Source organism: Brachyhypopomus gauderio, chromosome 5 (genome assembly GCF_052324685.1).
Source record: "Brachyhypopomus gauderio isolate BG-103 chromosome 5, BGAUD_0.2, whole genome shotgun sequence".
Classification (NCBI taxonomy): domain Eukaryota; kingdom Metazoa; phylum Chordata; class Actinopteri; order Gymnotiformes; family Hypopomidae; genus Brachyhypopomus; species Brachyhypopomus gauderio.
Genome location: NC_135215.1, coordinates 246583 through 269270, shown reverse-complemented (window position 1 = coordinate 269270; position 22688 = coordinate 246583). Strand labels below are relative to the sequence as shown.

Below are 22688 nucleotides of genomic sequence, written 5' to 3'. Positions count from 1 at the left end.
TGCAGTTCACTTGTCAAATTTAAAAACATGCTTAAAAATAAGGTAATAGAAACTTATAAAAAGAGAAATAATGTTATATATATATAACTTGTTATTGATTTTTAATAATAATGTATGATTGTTCTGGAGATGAGCAAAGTGTATTATTAATAACAATTGGAAAATATATATATATTTGATTAAAAAGGGTAGTCAATATAACCTAATGCTTCAGACTATACCTTTTTCGGTTATTGTTATTATTTTCACTATTATAACCATCATTATTTATTAAATATTATTATTTTACTTTCTTTTTCTTTCATGTAAATGTATTTGTGTACATATGTGTTTATATATATGTTTATATGTATATGTACGTATATATGTACGTTTCTTTAAAAACCTAAATAAACTCTAAACTCTAACATGAGTCATCGGGCCAAGGTCTCTTTGTTTCTCCGGTTCGCCAGATGTACCATTTTGACGCAGGTCATCCTCATCTACAAACACGAGAAATTTGCGGCTTTCAACTCACAAGGAGTGCCCGCTGTCAGGGAAATTTGCTAATGTCATTTAAGATCACATAAGAATGTTATGATTTAGTACATGTCCTTCTGATTAGCAGAAAAACTGAATAAGGTTGATAAGTGATTCGGTTCAGTGATTTATTTGTAATTATGTCCTTGTTTGTGTGTAACTGGCGTCAGAGGAATCTGGACTGAGATTGGACTGCATATATGCACTCATGGTTTGGCCCCTCATTTCAGGACTCTGCTAAGCAAGAAACTCTCTACAGGTCAGGAGGATTACGTGCTACTTTTTGATGAAAGCCTGAATAAAAAAACACAAACAAAACAATGTGACTTTCATGTTAGATTGTGGGATGGAGACAAAGTAGTAACCAGGTTCCTAGATGCAAAATTCCTGAGACATGCGACAGCCCTAAACCTCCAGTCAATGTATGACAAAACCACTGAAAATTTACCCAAGAAGAAACTTATACAGATCTCAATGGATGGTCCCATTGTTAATTGGGCATTTTATTCCAAAGTTGAAAAATCCCTGCAAGATGTACACAACACTCGTCTTATCAACTTTGGAAGTTGTGGGCTTCACATAGTCCATGGGGCATTTAAAATAGGCATGGAAGGTACTGGTTGGAAAGTTGACAGTGTGCTTCGAGCAATGCATTAGCTTCTAAAAGATTGTCCAGCCCGAAGGGAGGAGTATGAAAAGATAGTGGGGTCAGGTGCCCCAAAGCCCCTGAAGTATTGTCAAACTAGGTGGGTTGAAAATGTGCCTGTGCTTGAAAGGGCTTTGGATGTCCTACCGTACATGTCTGCTTATGTACGTTCCGTAAATGAAAATGTGTGTCCAAAGCCAGACACCAAATCATTTGATGTTGTCAAGGAGGCTGTTGGCGACCCACTTATGACAGCAAAACTGAATTTTATTTTGTCAGTATGTAGGGAAGTCACCCCCTTTCTGAAAGATTAACAAACTGACAAACCAATGGTGCCATTCCTGGCCAAAGATCTGTACAAAATACTGAAGAGCCTGATGCTCAGATTTATTAAATCTGATAAAATGGAGGCGGCATCGACCCCTAAAAAACTCCTAGACATTGAGGTGAACGATCCATCCTGCCATCTTGATTCCTCACAGGTCGATATAGGATTTGTTGCCGGAAGGATTGTGAGGGATTTATCTACAACAAAAGCAATCAGCCAAAAAACCTCACTACTCTTCAAAAATGCCTGTAAAAAGTGCTTGCTTTTGACCACTCAGAAGCTTAGTGAGAAATCTCCCCTGAAATATTCTCGTGTCTCATCTTGCATTCCTGGACCCTAGGAATATGGCAGGTGACAATGTGAGTGTTGGCAGATCAAATTTTAAGAGGGCGTGGAATAACCTTGTAGCACATGTCCACCGTGTTAATGAAGATGAGTGTGATGACCTGATCCGTCTCTACAATCAGTTCATAGATGAAGTTGCCCAGCCTCAGTGCTCTGATTTCTCAAATTTCAACCCATACAGAGACAGGGTAGACACATTTTTGCATGACAGGATGTCGGAACAGGAACCATATGGTAAGCTATGGATACTTTGCCGCCAACTCCTCTTGATTTCACATGGACAAGCCTCTGTAGAACAAGGATTCTCGATCAACCATAAGATTGAAGTTGAGAATTTGGCAGAGGATTCTTATGTTGCACTGAGGTGCATACTAGACCACCTAAGGGCAGTAGATGGCCTCCATAATATCGTAATAAGACAGGCCGCTCTTAATGAGTGTTGGTGCCGCAAGACAGCGATATGTCTTACATCTTGAAGACATGCGAAAGCAAAAAGCTGTAGAGGAAAAAGACAAAAAGAGAAAGCATGTCCTAGATGAAATTGATGACCTGAAAAATAAGAAAAGAAGATTTGAAGAGGATGTGGCTGCTATTGAGACAAGTGCTGATAAACTAGCACCTGAAGCAGAGAAAATAGGCAAACTTACCCTTATTGTCAAGTCAAACAGTCTGCGAAGAGGAGCAAAGGAGAAAAAGGAGGCAATGGCTGAAATGGAAAAACTGCTTGATGAGAAACTAAAGGAACTGAAAAACAAATGAAAGAATCAATGCAAAACCAAAGGGCTTTTTGATCGGTCACAAACAAATCAAACTATGGTATAAAGTTTCATACCATATTGGAAAGGTAGGGACTTATTTTTTAAGAAAAGAAACTGGTGTATCAAGTGTTGTTGAATTAAAAACAGGGTTTATACTAGTGGTGGGCCGTTAACGGCGTTCGTTAATTTGATACTCTTATCGGGCGATATAAAAATTATCGCCGTTAATCTATTCTTAAAGTTGGGTTGGGAACTGGGTCAAAATGGGTAAGCAAACTATGATGACTTTCAACTTGATAGTTTCGGCTGTATTCCTAACCAAATTGCACAGTAGGGGCGAGAACGAGTTTTCAAACCTGTGAATTACACATCGTACGTGTGTTTACATGGATGCAGCCACGAAGTCGCCAAGTTTGCTTCATGGAAAATTCATTTTAGGAACATAAAATGTTACCGGAGCGGAGCTCGGAGCGGTCGTTTTCTGCATGGTCCTAGCGCTAGATTCGTCGCTATTTAAATATTTCTTCTTAACCGTTAAAACTGCAGAGGACCAAAACCGACTTTTGAAAAAGTGCCCCCCAAATTACATCCGTGAGGTTAAATGTACTAAATGTTGGCTTACATTTCAAATATCATGTTTAGCTGAATAAACATGTTATAAACCCCTTTTAATGTACAGTATGTAGGCTTACAAATTCATGTTTAACTGAATAAACCGTTGAACACGAGTAGCCTACATTTTATTGAGCATGTTTTTTTTCTTCAAGTATCAAAGTAGAACAGCTTTCTCAAGCAGTCATTGATGCAGTTTGGAAACAGGAGATGAGCCCCTGGTCTAATGCATCCTCTGTATTAAGAAACCCTATCTCAAAAACTGACTTTTAGTCATTACTTGGGTAGCACGCATATGAGCCATTTTAATATAGATTAATCTAGATTAATTTCAAGATTTCAGTGAGATTAATCTAGATTAAAAAAATTAGTCTATGCCCACCCCTAGTTTATACTAATAGTGTCAGTTTTACTTGTTACGGTAACCGTGTGTACCACAGCCCCCTAGTCATCACTACTGTGTGTGTGTGTGTGTGTCTTGTATTGATTCTGACCTTATATGCCATTCAAAGTCTTCTGAATTTGCAATAACACTGTTTTATTTTGATAACATATTCAGTGGTAGCACTAAGTAAATGCCGCCAGTTGGGGTCCTTGAATTTGAGCAAATTGGTCCTGGAAAGTCATTGAAAGGTCCTTGAATTTGATGTTAATCAAGGCGTGGGAACCCTGTATCATATCGCTTGTGTTTTTCAGATTTCATGAGAATCCAGCGCTTTACAGCTCATTGTCCCAAGTTTGAATGTTTTTCAGCAAAGTTCACATCGCGCCTCATACAAATCACTGGAAGGTTTCAGCCAGCCACAATATTTTTCATCCTCCAGCCACTTGTCACTGAATGGACATTTACCCATATCTGCATGGGAGCCTTGTATTGTTGTTCCCGCCGCAGCCCTCAAATAAGAAAAGCAGCTTGTTAGGCAGCTAAAGCATTCGTCTGCTGTTTCCACCTGTTAGGTGATGTAGGGGAGACCGGGGTAAGTTGAGCCACTTTTTACATTTTTCATCATAGCTACATGTTGAAGCCATTTTTGCATCCAGTTAACACACCATACCAAAGTTCAAAGTGTACTGCTACTATCTGAGCAAAAACCAATTGATAAGCTTTAATGCTTAGAGAGATATTGCCTCTTAAAACATTTTTTTCAAGCGGCTCAACTTACCCTGTGCACGGGGTAAGTTGAGCCACTATGCGGGGTAAATTGAGCCAGCACAAAAGAATGTCAGGTTAACAAGGTAAACAACTTTATTAGAAAAACAACAATCAGTTCAAGTGAAATTGACCTCAAATTCTCCTCCTTTTTACCTCAAATCAAGTGAATATAAATCAAGTGGGGGTGTCTATTGTGGTTGTTGTAGTGAAGGGAAGAAGAACAGAGAGGGGATCGAGATGGGTAGATGAAATATAGAGGGATGGGTAGATGTACAGAGGGAATGGCAGCTATTCAATGTTAGATATAACAACAGTAGGCCTAGGCCTACAACAAGAACAACTTATTCATTAATTTACCTGGCTAAAAATCAGTATGCCTATTATATACATCAACCATCCAATATCATGGTCATGGGGTCTTGGATGGGATAGGGGACTTAAAAACAGTAAGCCTACAACAAGAACAACTTATTCATTAATTTACTTGGCTAAAAATCAGTTGGCCTATTACATATCCATTAACTATTCAATATATCATGGGATGTTAGATGTGATAGGGGACTTAAAAACAGTAGGCCTACAACAAGAACAACAATTCATTAATTTACCTGGCTAAAAATCAGTAGGCCTATTATATCCATTAACCATTCAATATATCATGGGTTGTTGGATGGGATAGATAGATGGATAGAGAGGGGGATAGGTAGACAGCTAGATATAGATCCTACAATATTACAGCCAGTGGCTCAACTTACCCCATATCTAATGGCTCAACTTACCCCGTGGCCACCATTGTGTAGAAAAGTGCTAATAAAGTGGATTATGCTAATCAAAAATATTTTGATTAGCATTCATATCATAGCTTAGAAAGGCAAGAATTGAAACCTAATGTGTCTACATGTTGTTCTATTTTTTTCTTCTCCAAATCATCTTCATTATGGGCACACATGAAATTTACAAAAAGAGCTTAAAAACACATTTTTATAAATATCTTCCTCACCTTGTTTGACATGTGGTTCTCCTCTTCACATGTGTAAGGAAATGGCCCCACCCACCTTTGAATGGGGTCACATGGTCACATTTGTGTACCGTTTTTTAGAAACAGTGGGTGGCTCAACTTACCCCGTGGCTCAACTTACCCCGGTCTCCCCTACTACTGCCATGTACCAGGCGGAGTATACGGCCGTTGCGGAAATGATATTGTGGGATATTCATATTGTCGGTAAAATAAAACAGAAAAACTGAGCAACACACACTTATAATAATTGAATACCTCCCCTTTTCTTAGAGTCATTTTAGACCTTGATAAGTAAAACTAAATTGAAGACATTTTAAGACTTTTTAGGGACCTGCGGGTAAGCCTACCCTGATCCAACTAATTCCCCAACTAACTAAACTATAAGTCCATGGTGTGTTTATATAAAATACATTTCACACAATACAAATCCCCAACTAACTAAACTACAGCTCCATGGTGTTTTTTTAATGAAACAATATCTGGCATTCAAATGCAAGATATCAGATATCAGTAATGGATCTGTATCAGAAACAGTGTTATTGTGCCATATATCTATATTACATCTATATTACCTTCTGGGTTAAAAATATGAAGCAGGGTTGCCAACTTTTCAAAATCACCTGGAGTGAGATTTTAGGGGGGTGGTGTGTGTCTGTACTTTTACTCAAAGTGGTTTGTTTTGTACTTCATCCACCACTGCTGGCTAGCCACAACAGTAGCTTGAGCTCGAGCTTCAAACTCCGCTAGCATAAATGCTAATACTGTGTAAAACTGCTAAACGGTGATAAACTAACCTAAAAGATAAATTAAATGTCTCAGCTTTTTAATTTTTTTTTTGTGGACGGGGGGGTGGCTAAAGCGATCGATCACCAGTGGTTGGCGCCAGAACGAACTAGTAAATCATTGAATCATAGATGTAGATCAGAGATAAATAAACTAGATTTTTTTCAGCGTGAGAAATCGGATGTATGGCGTGTGAGTGTGTGAAGACAATTAAATGCGTGTGTCTCACACTCATTGCGTGAGAGCTGGCAACCCTGTGAAGTAAAGATGAACACAATCATACAAGAACACCTGAGTCATGTCCAGTAGTGTCAAGAACAAATGCTTGCTTCTCTTAGCTGCAAAGGTACCTTTTGAGAAAATGGTCTGATTTTCAGGCTACACATGGCTGGATTGACAGTAGGCCACCACAATCTTATGCCTTTTGGGCCAATAATTGTGCCTCGATATCTTCTCCTGTGTCTTATGGATTCCCATATGATCCCACCATAGATGTTTAATGGGACAACCTTAAAACTTTAAATTGCTCCATCAACATAAGCTGCTGTAGACCATGAAATATGTGAGTGTGTGTGTGTGTGTGTATATATATTAAAAGGCGGCCAATATATATCGACCAATATTTGCCATTTATAATGTAACTGCATCGGCCGATATCAGTGTTTAGTAGCGCAGATTAAAAGTCAGGCAAGTCTGTGGGCAGCCCTGTGTTATTGGTGCAATGGAAGGTGGTGCTGGTGAAGGACCCCAAGCCAAAACATGGAAGAAGGCAACAACAATCTTGGTAGATGTAGTTAAGGCTTAAATTCCGATATTACAAAGTCCTATAGCCATATATTTACAATATGTTACTAGTAAACTATGAAGTGTTGCTTCACTGAGTGCAAGAAAAAATGAATAGCATAGAACTATCAGGAACTGGCATAAAGCTACAGCTGGATGCTTCACTAACTTGCAGTTAACTTCAAGAACTGTAGTCGAAAAACCATCAGCAGAATGTTTTCTTATCATATTAGCCACACAAGACCGGATCGATGGTAGGCCATCACAACCTTATAACTTACTCACTTTTCTGTTGGTGAGAACCAAACAACACAACTTAATATGGCTTCTTACAATACAGACACCAAAACTGAGAATGCCGTGGGTATAGCCTACCAGCTCTCCTACGGGTAGCAGACTTGAATGATGATTGCTGAGGTCTGTGCTCAAACACAGCTGCCTCAGACCCCCTATAAGGGGATCTCCTTTCTTCCAAAGCAGACAACCTCCCCTTTTGTCTCTTTCATCTCCTGTTGTTAATCATGCTTCTAAAATTATTTGAGGTTTTCTCTATTCAGATACTCTTCCATACAAATGATGCACCACTACAGTTTTGCTTGTGGTGTCGTGTGATAGAGATGTTGCTGTAGAAAGGCCAGAATTTTTTCCCATGAGTCCTCTTGGGCATCTGCATGTGGTTTGGTCTGTCCACCCCAGAGCAGGACCACTATAATCACACACACACACACACACACACACACACACACACACACACACACACACACACACACACACACACACACACACAACCACACACACAACCACACACACAACCACACACACACACACACAAGATCTGGGCATATACACATCATAACAATATCAGGGTACAAGTGCAAAATGATGGGCCGATCCAGTGTTTTTCAGTTACGATCTGATACCGATATATAACTGCCAATACAGATAGCGATACCGATACAAATACCGATAGGCCTATAAGAGCTCTTTAGTTCAGGGGATCTCAACTGGTCTGTCTCATCCCGGGTCCCACATTTTCTCATTGTCATTAAGTCGTGACCCAGTTTTATACAGTACAAATGTTATAACAAATTAAAAGGGTAAACAATTGGTGGTTACCATGGCAACAGGACTGGTTTGCATGCTGGGCTCCAGACAAAAAAATTACTCAAGGAGCCAGTAGGTCCTAAAAGGAAAAAATCAGGCACCAATAACTTTTTCTAGGCTCCATAATAATATACAAACTAGTGGTGGGACTTAACGCGTTAATTTCGATTATTTAATTACAGGAAAATTAACGCACTAAAAATATTAACGCATTTTAACGCGTGAGACACTTTTGCACCGTGGAATGTTTCTCCGTGCACGAGTTCCAGACATACAGAGTATATGGACGCACAATAAGATGAGCATGATGCAGATGACTGAAGAGGCTACGCTGGTGGATGGGAAATTTAAATATAAGAAACTTCCAGATGGAAGTACAAACAAAAATAGTGTTATTTGCACTTTATGTAGGAAGGAGTTCGCTTATCACATGGAGCACTTCCACCCTTCGTTACCACACCAACGCAAAACATGTTGGGGCTAACGCGCAGGTCAGTAATGATCACTTAGCCACTTAGCTGCTAATTGTATTCCTAGTACGATATGGTGAACAAACGTCCGTATTTTCCGGGACATGTCCGTATTTCATATCCTGTCTCGGGCGTCGCGGGTTTTTTTTAAGTGAGGAAATGTCCTGGGGTGAGTTTCCCAAAACGTTCTTAGCGCTAAATACTTCGTAACCTCGTTCTTACGTACGAGGTTAAGATGTACTTAGCGCTAAGAACGTTTTGGGAAACTCACCCCTGGTTTTTAAATTACCTTCATTGGACCATTAAGACTGGATTAAACTTTCGCGAGTGACCGTCGCGCGCGACTCCGCACGCGTTTATACGTGACGCGTCATATTATTTACAGTGTTGTTCGCTCTCTGTGGTCGAAGCTAAAGGCTTACAAGAAGCACTGCAAATTGTGTCAACTGATGCAAGTTAAGAACTGCCGTCCAGAAAGACAATGTCGAAGAAAATCCAGCAGCTGTATGATGAGGAAAGGGAAGTAAAACAGGTTATTGTGAAGAAACAAATGTGGCTCTGACTGGGGATCACTGGACCTCTGTTAGCAACAAGAATTATCTTGGTGTCTGTGACAGCTCATATTATAGATGATGAAGATCCAGTAATTTGCTTTGAGCATGCAGAAGACCACTTATAGGCACTATGGAGATCCCTGTGGCAGAGGCCTGGGAAATTAAAGAAAAATATACCATCTAAAATGGTATTAAAAAACATCTTCTGATTTACTTCAATTCTTCCAATATCCTGAGCAAAACTTCAAAAATTAAACAACATTTTTGGTCAGAATTTCCAGTGTTCTGAACTGTTTTTTGCACTCATCTATTGGTCTACGTAGTAGACTGGTGGAAAAATAAACAAGATGTTGAAGTTTATGATTATGTTCATTGATTCATTCATCATTCAAACTTAAATTAATATTTCTCATGTTAAATACTGAAATGCGATTAAAATGCGATTAATTTTGATTAATTAATTACAAAGCTTCTGATTAATTCGATTAATTTTTTTGATCGCGTCCCACCCCTAATACAAACTAATAAGAATTTAAACACTCACGTCAGATCAGCTGTTATTTAGGATCTCTGCAATCCAATATGTCTTTCTCTTCCTTGTAACTGTGGTTAAGTTGGTTTCATGTTTGCATATTCGGAATTAGACATGTTATTTTAAATGTTACCGTCTACAAACTACCTTAACATGGACGGTGGTTGTAAAGGCCCCAAAGCACTGTGCACTGTTTTTCTGCAATAATTTCAATAGTTTTTAAATGATCCTTCATAAGATAAAAACATATTGTATACATAGTTGTATACATATTAGGTGCACATTTTGTCAAATATTTCAATAGGTTTTAAAATGTAAAATCATAAGAGCATAAAACAAGTTATAGTACATTAAGTGCATCCTAATCAACAACCTTGTTTTGTGGACTTGTGATGGACCGTTTAAAAGCTATTGAAATATTTGACAAAAACTCACCACCACACATTGGTGCAAGGTATAAATAGGCTACCCATCTTTTAGTTGTAGGTTGTTATTTAGGATGCACTTAATGTAATACAACTTCTTTGGTGGTCTTAGATGGACCACCATCATTAACCATAACATGCGTCCATGTTAAGGTCATTTGTAGATGGTGCCTTAGACGTTGCAGTGGTGACAGGAGTGTATTTAAAATAACACGTTTTTTAAATGCATCTATTCATGATGTAAACAAAGTTGTAGATGTTTGCCTTGGTTGCCAGAAATAAGAATTTGCATATTTTGGCACTTTTAACTTAGCTATTGAAGAAGGAATTCTAAATATGCAAATGTGAAACGATATTTACCAAGTTGGGAGCTGCAGCATATTGGTTAACTTTTAAAATACAAACTCAAAAGAAAATGGTGGATATTTTTACAATGACAAAAAAACCTAACCCATAAAAACCCATGTTGTATCACCTGTCGCCACTGGCAAGTGAAATAATTACTTGCAAGTTAATATTTCGGGTCACAATTGCGACCATTTTATTCACAGTCTGGAGCCCTGGCATGTGCCTCTGTCTTTTCTCAAGATAAAAGACGAGTACAAAATTAGAAGAATAGACTATTGCATTTTTTACAAGCTGTCTGCGACCCACCAGCTGAGAATCACTGTTTTAGTTCATTATCACGGTCATTTTTCAGCCACCTGCAGACTGAAGCTGCTGGGGGTTAAAGGTAAACTGTGGAGTCCGGACCACTGGAACATTTCGTGTTAACGTTATGGCACGTTTATTGTCCAGCTCAAGTTGCGGACTGGATAATGGATCGGTAAGTGGATCGGCTGCATTCGGCAGATATCCGATATGTTAAATTACGTCAATATCGGCCCCGATACCGATATTGTAGAGATATCCCATCTCTAATTACGTGTACACGTACCTTTTTCTTTGCCATCTTGCAGTATGAAGTTGGTGGCCCGGTGGTGTGGTGTGTATGCCGGCTCAATCAGGTGACCTGCCAAAGGGTAGACGATGACTTGGAGCAGATGACGATTTCCTGCCTTTTCCATTATCTGTTGTATCTAACGGAAGTGGACAATAGAAGGTGCTAAACATAAACAATGGGTTATAGCTCAACTCCAAACACCTGCTTAAAGTCTAAGGGAACACAAATCTCAAGACTATTCTCTGTCCTATTTCCGAGATGGTGGAACTATCTTCCACTAGCTGCTTGGACTGCAGAGTCTCGTGTCTTCAAACGTAGACTGAAGACTCATCTGTTTGTTGAGTACTTAACTGAGCGCTAACTCAGCAGATAGCACTTGCTGTCCTTGTTCTTAAATTGTATGTTTCTGTTAGGGGTGGGCGATATGGGAAAAAAATAGTATCACGATTTTTTTCATAAAATCACGATTTCGATTTTTTATCACAATCTTCCATCCAAAAAAAAAAAAAAAACAAAAAAAAATTGGGGCTACAAAGCTTTCTTTTTAAGCAGATTTAAATGAATGATATTGCAATTTTCCATGTGCAAACATTGTAAACAAAAAATGTAAACAACACACGTGACACTGTGTCACGTAGGGCTACGCCCCCCCTCTCCTAGCTGTCACTCCGGTTTCCGTTCCTCGTGTCTGTTGTTCCCTGCTCCTTGAGCCCACCTTGTTGTGTGTTTCTATGGTTTCCCCACATCTGCCACGCCCATATCGTTATTGTCTTCACCTGTTTCCATAGTTGCCAGGTTTGCGGTTTTCACGCCAAATTGGGCTTGTTTGAAAATCCAGCCGCGGGTAAAAATTCTGGGGTCGCGGGGTGCGGTTCTTTGGGCTACTTTTGAGTTGGGCCACCACGGGGGTTACAAGTCAACACAAAGAATCGATTGCGATATAATACTTATTAATAATACTTAATACTTATATTTGTCTCCATTTTAAACTCTCACCTGTAGGACCTGGCAACCCTGCCTGTTTCTAGTCTAGTTCAATGTATTTATAGTCCCCGTGTCTCCCATGTCGGTATCGGTTATTTTGTGCTACTTACCTGTTTGTTCTCTTGCCTCGTTCGCGCTCTAGTGGATTTAACTGTTTCTGTTTCGTCTTCGTCGTAAGTACGTTCAGCCTAGTCTTTGTTTCCCCTGCCTTGTTTTGTTCTTTGTGCCACCATGCCCATTTATATTTCATGTTCGGACTGCCTACCTGTTATGACCCCTGCCCGGTATTATGATTCTGTCCATTCAATAAATCTCGCTCTCCTCAGCGTTTGTGTCCGCCTCCCTGCTCTGCGTCACGCAGTTCCTTACACTGTTAAAGTGCACTATTGCACTAAATATTTCCCAGGACTTTAAACTTAAAGTTAAATATTTATACATATAGTCAAAATGTCGCTTTTTTATCACATTATTTAATGGTGGTTTATTTTCAAAACGCCCAATCTTAACGTCTTCACGTTCTCTCATGTTTCGTCCTGGAATTACAAGAGGCTCGTCGTATTTGTTAATGTAATACGAGAGAACTGTTCAGTCAGACAGATATTTGTTGTGAAACGAAGTAGTTACAATTTCAAGCATTTTCAAGTAGGCTACTTAGCCTAAATTCCAGCACTTTTCAAACCTGAAACACAAAGCAACATTAAATTTCGTCAAGTAAATGTTCATTCCCCTGTTTTTGAGGGATGTTTCTTTATACTACCACATATTGTTCGCGCGAGGTGTGGCGGAGTCACGCACTACGGTCACTTGTGAGACGGCTGCCCGCATTGTTTCACTTTTGGCATATTACTTGGGATGTCTACGTCTCAAGTGATTTAATAAATTTGTTGTACTGGCATCGGACGTTTTCACGTGTTCTTTGCACACTTTACATATCGCTGTAGTTTGGTCTTGGTCAGTGGAAGAAAATCCGAATCAATTTCAGATTACAGAGGTGGATTTCCTCTTCGTTACCAGCTCCTCGGTTTGGCTCTCAGCCGTCGTTGTTCACGCAGTTTTTAGTTTTTACAAACACAACATGGAGGTGTGGAAGACGCACAGTTCGCTGTGATTGGTCAGTCATACGCCCTACGTCTGACGCATCGGTGGGAACCAGCATAAAAAAGTCATTGCGCTGATTGGCAAAGGCGATCTATACGATTTCTCTAATTTGGTAGATCGCCTGCGATTCTCCACTCGTTATTGCCATTCACAATTTTATATCGTCATATTGTGCACCCCTAGTTTCTGTCTATGGTTATTTGCGCTGCTTGGTATAGGTTTTAATTCCTGTGTTGGTAGTAGTGATACAAGGTTTGAGTGTAAACATATCACTCTCAGACATGGCAAAACACTTGGACTACCAGCAAGCTGTCAATATGCTACTGTTTAGCTAGCATTCTTAGCAGTTGCAGAAAAAGGTGTAACAACAAATATTAGCCTGGTAGTTTTCCAGGAAACTAAAAACATTTAAGGACTATATGAAGTCAAAAGGCAAAACTGCAATTAAAATACATATGATATAGTGCACATTAGGGCTGGGTATCGATTCAAATTCCAAGAATCGATCCGATTCCGATTCTGAAGATTAAGAATCGATTTATTTCGATTTAATCCGATTTAATCGATTCGATCCGATTCGATCCAATTCGGGGTTTAGTGTTATTAAAAATGTATTTATTTGAGCTGTTTCCTGACTATGTACAGAAGCAACATGTTAAAACTAGTATTATATCAATATTAATCAGCAAATAGTTACTGGTAGTTGGTAGTTACTGATGGCTGGAAGACTGGTGAAAAGGGTAATCATAAATCTACCTTCAAGAAAGGTAATCCAGGACAATAAACAGAGGACATCTTTGAGGTGTCTATATCTGCAACAGTGGACTCCTACTGGGACACTAACCAGTGCATTATTATTATGATTGAAATAATTAAGAAGTCACCCAAAAGCTGTTGCTACCAAATGCATTTTTATTTTAAAAGTGCTCACAATTAATAAACTGAAAGTATAAAATGTAAACGCATATTTTTCTTTAAAATAAGAATATAATAACAGAACTGTCACGTTACGGTCCCCGACCCCTCCCTGTTGGGCGTGTGTTAACGTTGTCTGCGTCTACTCGTCTGCGTATCTCCATGGGTGCGGGTGCGTCTTGTGATAATCCTCACCTGTGGCTCGTCTCGTCATCACGTGGGGTTGATGTGGTTTGTCCATTTAATGTGCGTTCGCGCAGCGTCCTGTGCTCGTCGTTGTTTGAGTCACACATGTTCTATGTAAACGTGTTTTATGTGCGCTGTCTGCGCTTCGGTAAATGTAATAAACGTAACGATTTGGAAAGTGCAAAGGATTCTGTCTCGTCCATCGTCTTGCGCCCAACGTTACAAGAGCATTTTTAACTTTTTTAAACTGTAAAAACACTGGGTAAACTGTCAGTGACATGGACTAAATGTAAATAGTCACTGACACTGGATAAACTGTCCTTCTGTTTTTAGATTGCTGATTTGACTATCGTCGTTACCGTCACTGTCCGTCGCCATGTTGTTTTACAGTTAGTTAGACCGAGCACGCCTGCGTGAATTCAGTGACGAGGCGGGGGTAAAAGTTCACTAAAAAATCGATCTTTGGACGTACGAATCGATAATCAGATCATCATATGCGAATCGATTCCGAATCGGAAAATCGATTTTTTCAACACAGGCCTAGTGCACATGAAACATAACTCCACATACTGGTTATTTTGAATTACATTGGTTACAGGTTGTACAAATGTAATTCAAGCAGGTTTTAGAACACTTAGTAGTGATTTTGCACATGAACTCTGAAATGTCTAATCTGTTGGCGAAGAATTTTACCAATAAATAAGTACTGAACATTTAAATCCACACTCCTCTTCACCACTTTATATGAACATTAACACAGATATACAGATTTGTCTTGTCATGGACAACTACCCTGTACGATATGCACATCCTGTCAGCCTCTTATAACAGTCGAAATTATTTGGGTGGTCCACCATTGAATTAAGAGTGGTTCACCATGGAAAAATACCTAGCCATCAGGGGTTCTGTGGTCAAAAACTGTGGCCAGAAAGGGCTAAAGCATGACACACATTCTGAATCACAGCAGAAGGAGTACAGACTTTAATTGTAGACTTACAAGAGTTTCTATATTGAGTGTTATAAAGTGGCTGCTGAGTATTCACCAAGCAGCTGGTTGACTACCAGACTGCCAACTGACCTATGCACCCACTGACATAAGGACTGATTCCCATTGTTGTACTGTACCTGCAAGAGGGGTCTCTGTGTGGTAGCTAGCTGGGTAAGTTAACAAAAGACACAAAGTGCCCTCAAACCTACTTTGCACGACATTGAGAAAATCCCAGATAATCACTTTGTCGATTCTTAATGTGAATGGATTAATAAACCAGCTAACACACTCATAACTCATATCATAACTCACTATATTTTTTCCAGTAGGCTGCTCTGGTGTGAAAATCAACCTAGATCACATTTTTAGAACTTAAAATCGTTTTATCTTGGTTATAGTCCTGTTTGGAAATGGAAGTTTAATGACATTCATGATTTATTTCATAGGGGACCCAGATTTCTTTTTTGTTCTTTTTGTGTACTAACAGTGACATGAGTCAGTGGTCACTATGCAACATATATTTTATCAGTATTACTAGAACAAGTAAAACGTTATACTGTGTACTATAGGTTATGTAGGCCTATGTATATTATGGCACACGGGTATCATCTTACATCTTCAGCAGATTCCAGAGTGGGCCAGCTCTGATCATCACCACCAACCACCAACAGCACTGGACAAGTTATCTGGCCAACCTGTGTGTTATACTGTACTTCATTATGGGCAAAAAGATACACACAAAATATCACACACCCATTCGTCATTAACAATATTCTGCAGTAAAATAAACTACACTGAAGCACAATATAATAAATAAAAATACATTTTACATTATTATAGGACCTTTTAATGATAATTATCATCATGTAACTTACATCCACTTTCAAACTAGGATCTGTTGGGATTGGCAGGATAATGTCTCTCCAGATGAGCTGATTATTCTCTACCCGCATTTTATTTACAGATCTAAAAGTCAAGCAAAATGTCAGAATTTCATTAAAAGAGCAAAGCAAAAAAAAATACAAATACAAAATATAACATAAATTGATGCATAAATCACATATCTTGGACGTCTGCCTACAGAGCAACTGCAAAGTGGTCTGACATGTACAGATATGTGTACAGATAATGTAAAAACCCCTAGTTTTCATTCTTAATAAATGTAACTTTCAGGTTTTTTTTTTTTATGGAAAATGTCGTATAAGCTGCACCGAGCTATAAGCCGCATATATCTACTGAATTGAATACTGTCCATTTATCTGAACTGATTAGTTTCTCAATGGTGCCTGTAGCATTTCATGCGCAACAGTTTTGGCTTTCAGCCGGTGTTGTGTCGAATTCCGACTCCCCTCTTTATCCAAGTCAAGAGGCTTTTTATTGTCATTACATCTGTGTACAGGTACACAGTGTAACGAAATTACATTCCTCCGGAACCGTGGTGCAACACAAATCAACAGTACAACAGACAACAAAGTGCAGCAGGGTAACAATACAATGTGCAAAATGTGCAGCATGGGGCAAATTTCACAACAAAACACTACAATAAATACAACAGACCAGAGATAATTGACAGACATGACAGTGTAGTGCTGGTACAGTGCAATGTAGTGTAAGTGGTGTCAGAGATGAGTGACATACTGTGACATATGGAACATACATGAACACAGCGGTTCAGAGGTAGAGTTAGAGTGGTAGAGGTAGAGTGGGGATGGAGACATGTATGTTGTATGTTTTGTGTGTGTGTGTGTGTGTGGGGCGGAAGGTGGGGTTCAGTGCAGACTTTTTGTATGTGTGTGTCCGTATCTGAGAGTTGAGGAGCCTGACTGCCTGGTGGATGAAGCTGTTGCAGAGTCTGGAAGTGGAGGCTTGGATGCTCCTGTATCTTTTGCCGGACGGCCTCAGAGTGAAGAGACCATGTGATGGGTGGGATGGGTCTTCCACAATGCTGGTGGCTTTGTGGATGCAGCGTGTGGTGTAGATGTCACTGATGGAGGAGAGAGAGACTCCAATGATCTTCTCGGCAGTCCTCACTATCCGCTGTAGGGTCTTGCGCTCCGAGGTGTTGCAGCTCCCAAACCAGACGGTAATGCAGGCGCTCAGGATGCTCTCTACAGTCCCTCTGTAGAACATGGTGAGGATGGGAGCTGGAAGGTGTGCTTTCCTTAGTCTCCGCAGGAAGTAGAGGCGCTGCTGGACTTTCTTTGTTATAGAGCTGGTGTTGAGGGAGCAGGTGAGGTTCTCTGCGATGTGGACACCGAGGAACTTGGTGTTCTTCACAATCTCCACAGCAGAGCCGTTGATGTTCAGCTGGTGGTGGTTACCTGGTGCTATTCTGAAGTCAACAACCATCTCTTTGGTTTTATCCACATCTAGGGATAGGTTGTTGGTCCTGCACCAGTCTGTTAGCCACTGCACCTCCTCCCTGTATGCTGACTCATCGTTCTTGCTGAAAAGGCCAACAATGGTTGTGTCTAGAGGTGTATTCAACTAAGGATTTTCATAGTCGAATCTGATTCGTCAGATTTTCCCTTTAGCCGACCAATAGTCGAATCGGGTTTTTATTTTTATCTTGAGCACCTTAAACGGAATCTCGTTCTCATTCAGGACTTTTTTCCACTTCAAAGTAAAAACCTAAAACACTCAGATAAATGAATAAACATGGTAGGTTGGCTTTATTCAGCTTTTATTTATTTACTTATTTTTTTATGAAACGTTAGAGAACATTAACCGTCAGTGCGCATATCGAACTGTCAGACAGGCACTGTCAAAATGTAAAAAATATTTTAAATAAAATGTGCCTGCCTGAAAATATATAAAAAATTGCCACACAACATACAAAAATAAGTAAAGGTTCAAGTAACGGGGTTTAAAAAGCAAACAACAAAAAATGTTTATAGGCCTACTTGTCGAGACGCACCGCGACGAGATGAGACGACACGACCGAAACGACAAACGGCTGAACTGTTTTTTTTTCCGCCTTACGCGTTTTAAATGGTATGCCATGTTGGTTGTTGTCGTGTGAAATGAAAGACGTTGATGACATAACTTGCACTTTACTTTGTTTGATTCATCTTTATCTTTTTCAAAATACTTCTGAAGTTTTTTTAGTAGACTTTATAATCTCGGCAGATGCTGATCCTGTAGCATGTTCAGCTCCGCTCATTTGGATTGTGCAACTGCAGGGTGTGATTTATTAATGTGTAGTAAGGAAGATGCCTATTGTTAATGAAATGTGCCATATTTTGTCAATTTTTACACCCCAATCGAAATTTGTCCTCCGCTTTTAATCCATCTGTGCAGTCAGAACACACACACACACACACACACACACACACACACACACACACACACACACACACACGATACTCCACCAACCCCCCCCCCCCCTCCCCCTCCCCCTCCCCACATATCCAGCACTCCAGGGAATGGGCCAGGGCCTGGACACACACACATACACATACACGCACACACACACGCATCATTTTGATCGTCCCTTGAGGCAATACGCAACATTCTGCTTCAGTGGTAGAGTAGGCTGGGTTTATTGGACAGTAGGGGTGACCTGCAATAGTCGCTGATTCGACTATAGTCGACTATACCCCCTAGTCGACTATGAACGTCATAGTCAAATGTACCATTCTAACTGCATGGGGGTGCCCAAGGATGCTGCTAAGAATTAGTTGTTACATGAAACGTCTTTGTTTTCGTTATATATAGCCTTTGGTCAAATAAAATCATCCTAATTTTTGTTAATAAATATTTTTTAATGATGTGTGCGCATTAATTAACAATAGACATCTTCCTTACTACACATTAATAAATCACACCGTGCAGTTGCACAATCCAAATGAGCGGAGCTGAACTAGATATCTGCCGAGATTATGGCAACTAAAAAAACTTCAGAAGTATTTTGAAAAAGATAAAGATGAATCAAACAAAGTAAAGTGCAAGTTATGTCATCAACGTCTTTCATTTTGCACGACAACAACCAACATGGCCATTTAAAACGCGTAAGGCGAAAAAAACCAGTTCAGCCGTTTGTCGTTTCGGTCGTGTCGTCTCGTCGCGTCTCGGCAAGTAGCCCTATAAACATTTTTTGTTGTTTGCTTTTTAAACCCCGTTACTTGAACCTTTCCTTATAATTTTTTTTGCTGTTGTGTGACAATTTATTTTAAATATTTAAATATTTTCAGGCAGGCATATTTTATTTAAAATATTTGACATTTTGCACAGTGCCGGTCTGACAGTTCGATATGCGCACTGCGCACTGACGGTGACTTTTTTTGTTAATGTTTTCTAACGTTTTATTAAAAAATAAATAAGTAAATATAAAAGCTGAATAAAGCCAACCTACCATGTTTATTCATTTATCTGAGTGTTTTAGGTTTTTACTTTAAAGTAGAAAAAAGTCCTGAATGAGAACGGGATCCCGTTTAAGTTGCTCTAGATCAGGGGTACTCAACTGGCGGTTCGGTCCGGATCCGGACCCGAACGCAGTCCTGTCCGGACCCAATCTCATTCCTGATTAACTGGATACGGACCAAAACAAAACCGTAACATTTATTTCAGGGCTATTGAAAAAACACTCCGTCACGAGTGTACGTTTGCCACCCCGCTCAACAACTTACGTTTGCCCCCCCCCCCCCCCCCCCCCCCCCCCCCGTTACGAGTGTACGAGGGTCAGCGCGGCGAAAATAACGTAATCGCTGAGGCTCCGCGTGTGCGCGAGTGCCTCGCGCGCTGTCGGTTCGCGAGGTCGTGCACCTCCCGAATTTTGTAACTTCGCGCGCGCCGCGCTTCAGCGCAATGAACAAAGTCACGTTTTCAGGGTTCATACACCTTTATAAGGTGGAGTTCAAGCACTTGTACGTCACTTTCAAGGTCCATTTCAATATTTCCCAGCATGTTAAACATAATTAAGTTAAATATTTATACATATACTCGAAATAATTCGCTTTTTATCACATTATTTAATGGTTGTTTATTTTAAAAACGCCCAATCTTCACGTCTTCACGTTCTCATGTTTCGTCCTGGAATTACAAGAGGCTCGTATTTGTTAACCTAATACAAGAGAACTATTCAGTCAGACAGATTTGTTGTGAAACCAAGTAGTTACAATTTCAAGCATTTTAAAGTACTTTAACCTCAAATAAATATTTATCTAGATATGTAACCTTGTCTGAATCAAGCAAAAATGTTTACTATTAAAAATGTATTCACCGGGCACTGTTCCGTTTGCGTCACTGACATAATGTCCGAAAGCTTCCCAAAAATCCTTGTCTTCTGACTGATGCAGTGAGTGAAGTGTCACCTCTTGTTTTGGTCTTAAATTCTTCACCACGATTTGAAGTTTCTCATCCACAAGCCCCCGCGTCAGCTTAATCGAAAGCAAGGGGAATTGTTTGATCGCGGTGCTCATCGACCTGCAAACAGAAACGCGAGACGGTTCATGCCATGTCGTTGTAAATCCAGTTTCTTCCAGAAACAATTCGTCATTCTACCAGAACCGTTAAGGATCTAGCTAGCTACACGCACTGTGTACATGAAGCGAGCTCAGCCAAATTCAGGAACATTAATTTCTACCATTTTATAGCCAACATTTTCACATGTGGTCTTAAGGTCCCCTGTGTCTCCTGACTTGCCTGAATGTTTAACTGGTTTTATACTGCTTTGGGAATGACGGTAGCTACAATGTCCGTGAATGGTAACCTCCGGGTTGCCAGATTACTGCAGAGCTTTCCAGTCAAAACGTGTTTCAAAATGCACAAAAATCAATACAAATTAAAATCTTCCAAACATATATATTTGCATGTTTTCAGAATATGGCATTATTAATGCGTTTTTTGTGTTGCGACACACGACCCTATCTTGTAGTGTGCCTTAGTTTCCTTCCTTGGAGAAGGTCAGAGTAGACAGTGGGTGTTAAAACTTGGGCGCTTTGAAAGTATCTCGACATCTATTTAACGCTAGCTCTGTAATACTGCAAATCACAATTCCTTCTTTTTATTTACCATGCTAATTAAGACACTAGAATCTTTTTGTCTCCCTGTGTGATTGACAGCATTTTCAATCAATATCAGTAACATTTAACAACTTTTCGACCAATAGGAGTAACGTTTTGCAACACCCACATCTCTGGTTTGCAGTGTGGGAGTAGATCTTTAGTGGGCCAAACTTCCACTCTTTATGGTAACTTTGTTTTTATTTGTCCACTTTGTGAGAGCATAACGTGAACAGAAACCGTTTGTATTTTAAACTGCAATTACAAATCAAACCAAATTTTGTTCACCCACCAACTTCAAACAAAATCCGTACAATTTGGCGGGTAACTGCATAATCTGGCAACACTAGCTAGACTTTCATCTAGTGGCCTAGTGGTGGGACTAGATACTTTAAAACTTTCCCAGATAGTAAAAGAACGTTGATTCACCGTTGTCTTGCTCAACGTAGAAATGTTGAATCAACATTGAAATGTGACGTTGATTCAACGCCAAAATGCACATACGGTTCTACGTTGAATCAACGTTGAAAACCGGTTGACACTGGACGGTTAATCAACTTTGGTTCAACCAATATCTAAATATTGTTTTAAATCCAGTCCTGCTTAATGTACCTGCTTAAGGCCTATATTTATATATTATTTGGGTTTGCAAATGCCCAGCTAATGTGTTTCATGTGCATGCATGAACTTACCAAACATTATGTCATGAAGGGCAGTATCTTTTCGCTAGGGGCCCCTCATCGCACGGTGGACTCCTCCACCCAACCCAGGAGCGCCAGAGACCAGGGCCCTGGCAATGCGCAACAGGGATACACTGGTCACCCCGAGCTAGAAGGGGAGGGTCTCCTTCTGGAGACCCCACTAGGTCCGGGATTGCCGCAGTCCACCACCAGGAGCAACCTGCAACACATCACACACACACAGACAACACACAACACAAAACGCGCTCTGCCCTGACCTTTGAACCCCCTTTTACCCAGGGGGGAGGGGACCCCTTCTTGGCATGAGGAGACACCCTGTCCATACACCCCAGGCATCCTCTGCCTACACAAAGGGGTACAGGGGCTCCTCCCTGCTCAGGGGTCCATCCCAAAGGTCAGGTCTCCTGACAGAGCAGCACCTTCTGAGCCATGGCATTATTAATGCGTTTTTTGTGTTGCGACACACGACCCTATCTTGTAGTGTGCCTTAGTTTCCTTCCTTGGAGAAGGTCAGAGTAGACAGTGGGTGTTAAAACTTGGGCGCTTTGAAAGTATCTCGACATCTATTTAACGCTAGCTCTGTGATACTGCAAATCACAATTCCTTCTTTTTATTTACCATGCTAATTAAGACACTAGAATCTTTTTGTCTCCCTGTGTGATTGACAGCATTTTCAATCAATATCAGTAACATTTAACAACTTTTCGACCAATAGGAGTAACGTTTTGCAACACCCACATCTCTGGTTTGCAGTGTGGGAGTAGATCTTTAGTGGGCCAAACTTCCACTCTTTATGGTAACTTTGTTTTTATTTGTCCACTTTGTGAGAGCATAACGTGAA

At 40.1% G+C, this 22688-nt stretch overlaps 1 protein-coding gene across 1 annotated transcript; it reads right to left on the bottom strand.

Moving 5' to 3' along the window:
* Positions 1-223: 223 nt before the first annotated feature.
* On the bottom strand, positions 224-20561 carry LOC143513987 (peroxisomal succinyl-coenzyme A thioesterase-like). Its single transcript, XM_077004681.1, has 5 exons — positions 20457-20561; positions 16020-16110; positions 15759-15839; positions 10968-11109; positions 224-7651 (listed from the first exon to the last, which is right to left on the bottom strand). The coding sequence occupies exons 2-5, from the start codon at positions 16095-16097 to the stop codon at positions 7530-7532; spliced, it is 423 nt and encodes a 140-aa protein (XP_076860796.1). The 5' UTR covers positions 16098-16110; positions 20457-20561; the 3' UTR covers positions 224-7529.
* Positions 20562-22688: the final 2127 nt, after the last annotated feature.

Bases quoted from the DNA above. Each gene is read 5' to 3' on its own strand.
- LOC143513987 (XM_077004681.1), bottom strand. From the start codon at position 16,097: ATGCGGGTAGAGAATAATCAGCTCATCTGGAGAGACATTATCCTGCCA. The intron at 15,840-16,019 runs GTAAGTTACATG...TATAACACACAG, and splicing joins ATCCTAGTTTGAAAGTGGAT to GTTGGCCAGATAACTTGTCC. The intron at 11,110-15,758 runs GTAAGATGATAC...CACTTCCGTTAG, and splicing joins CTCTGGAATCTGCTGAAGAT to ATACAACAGATAATGGAAAA.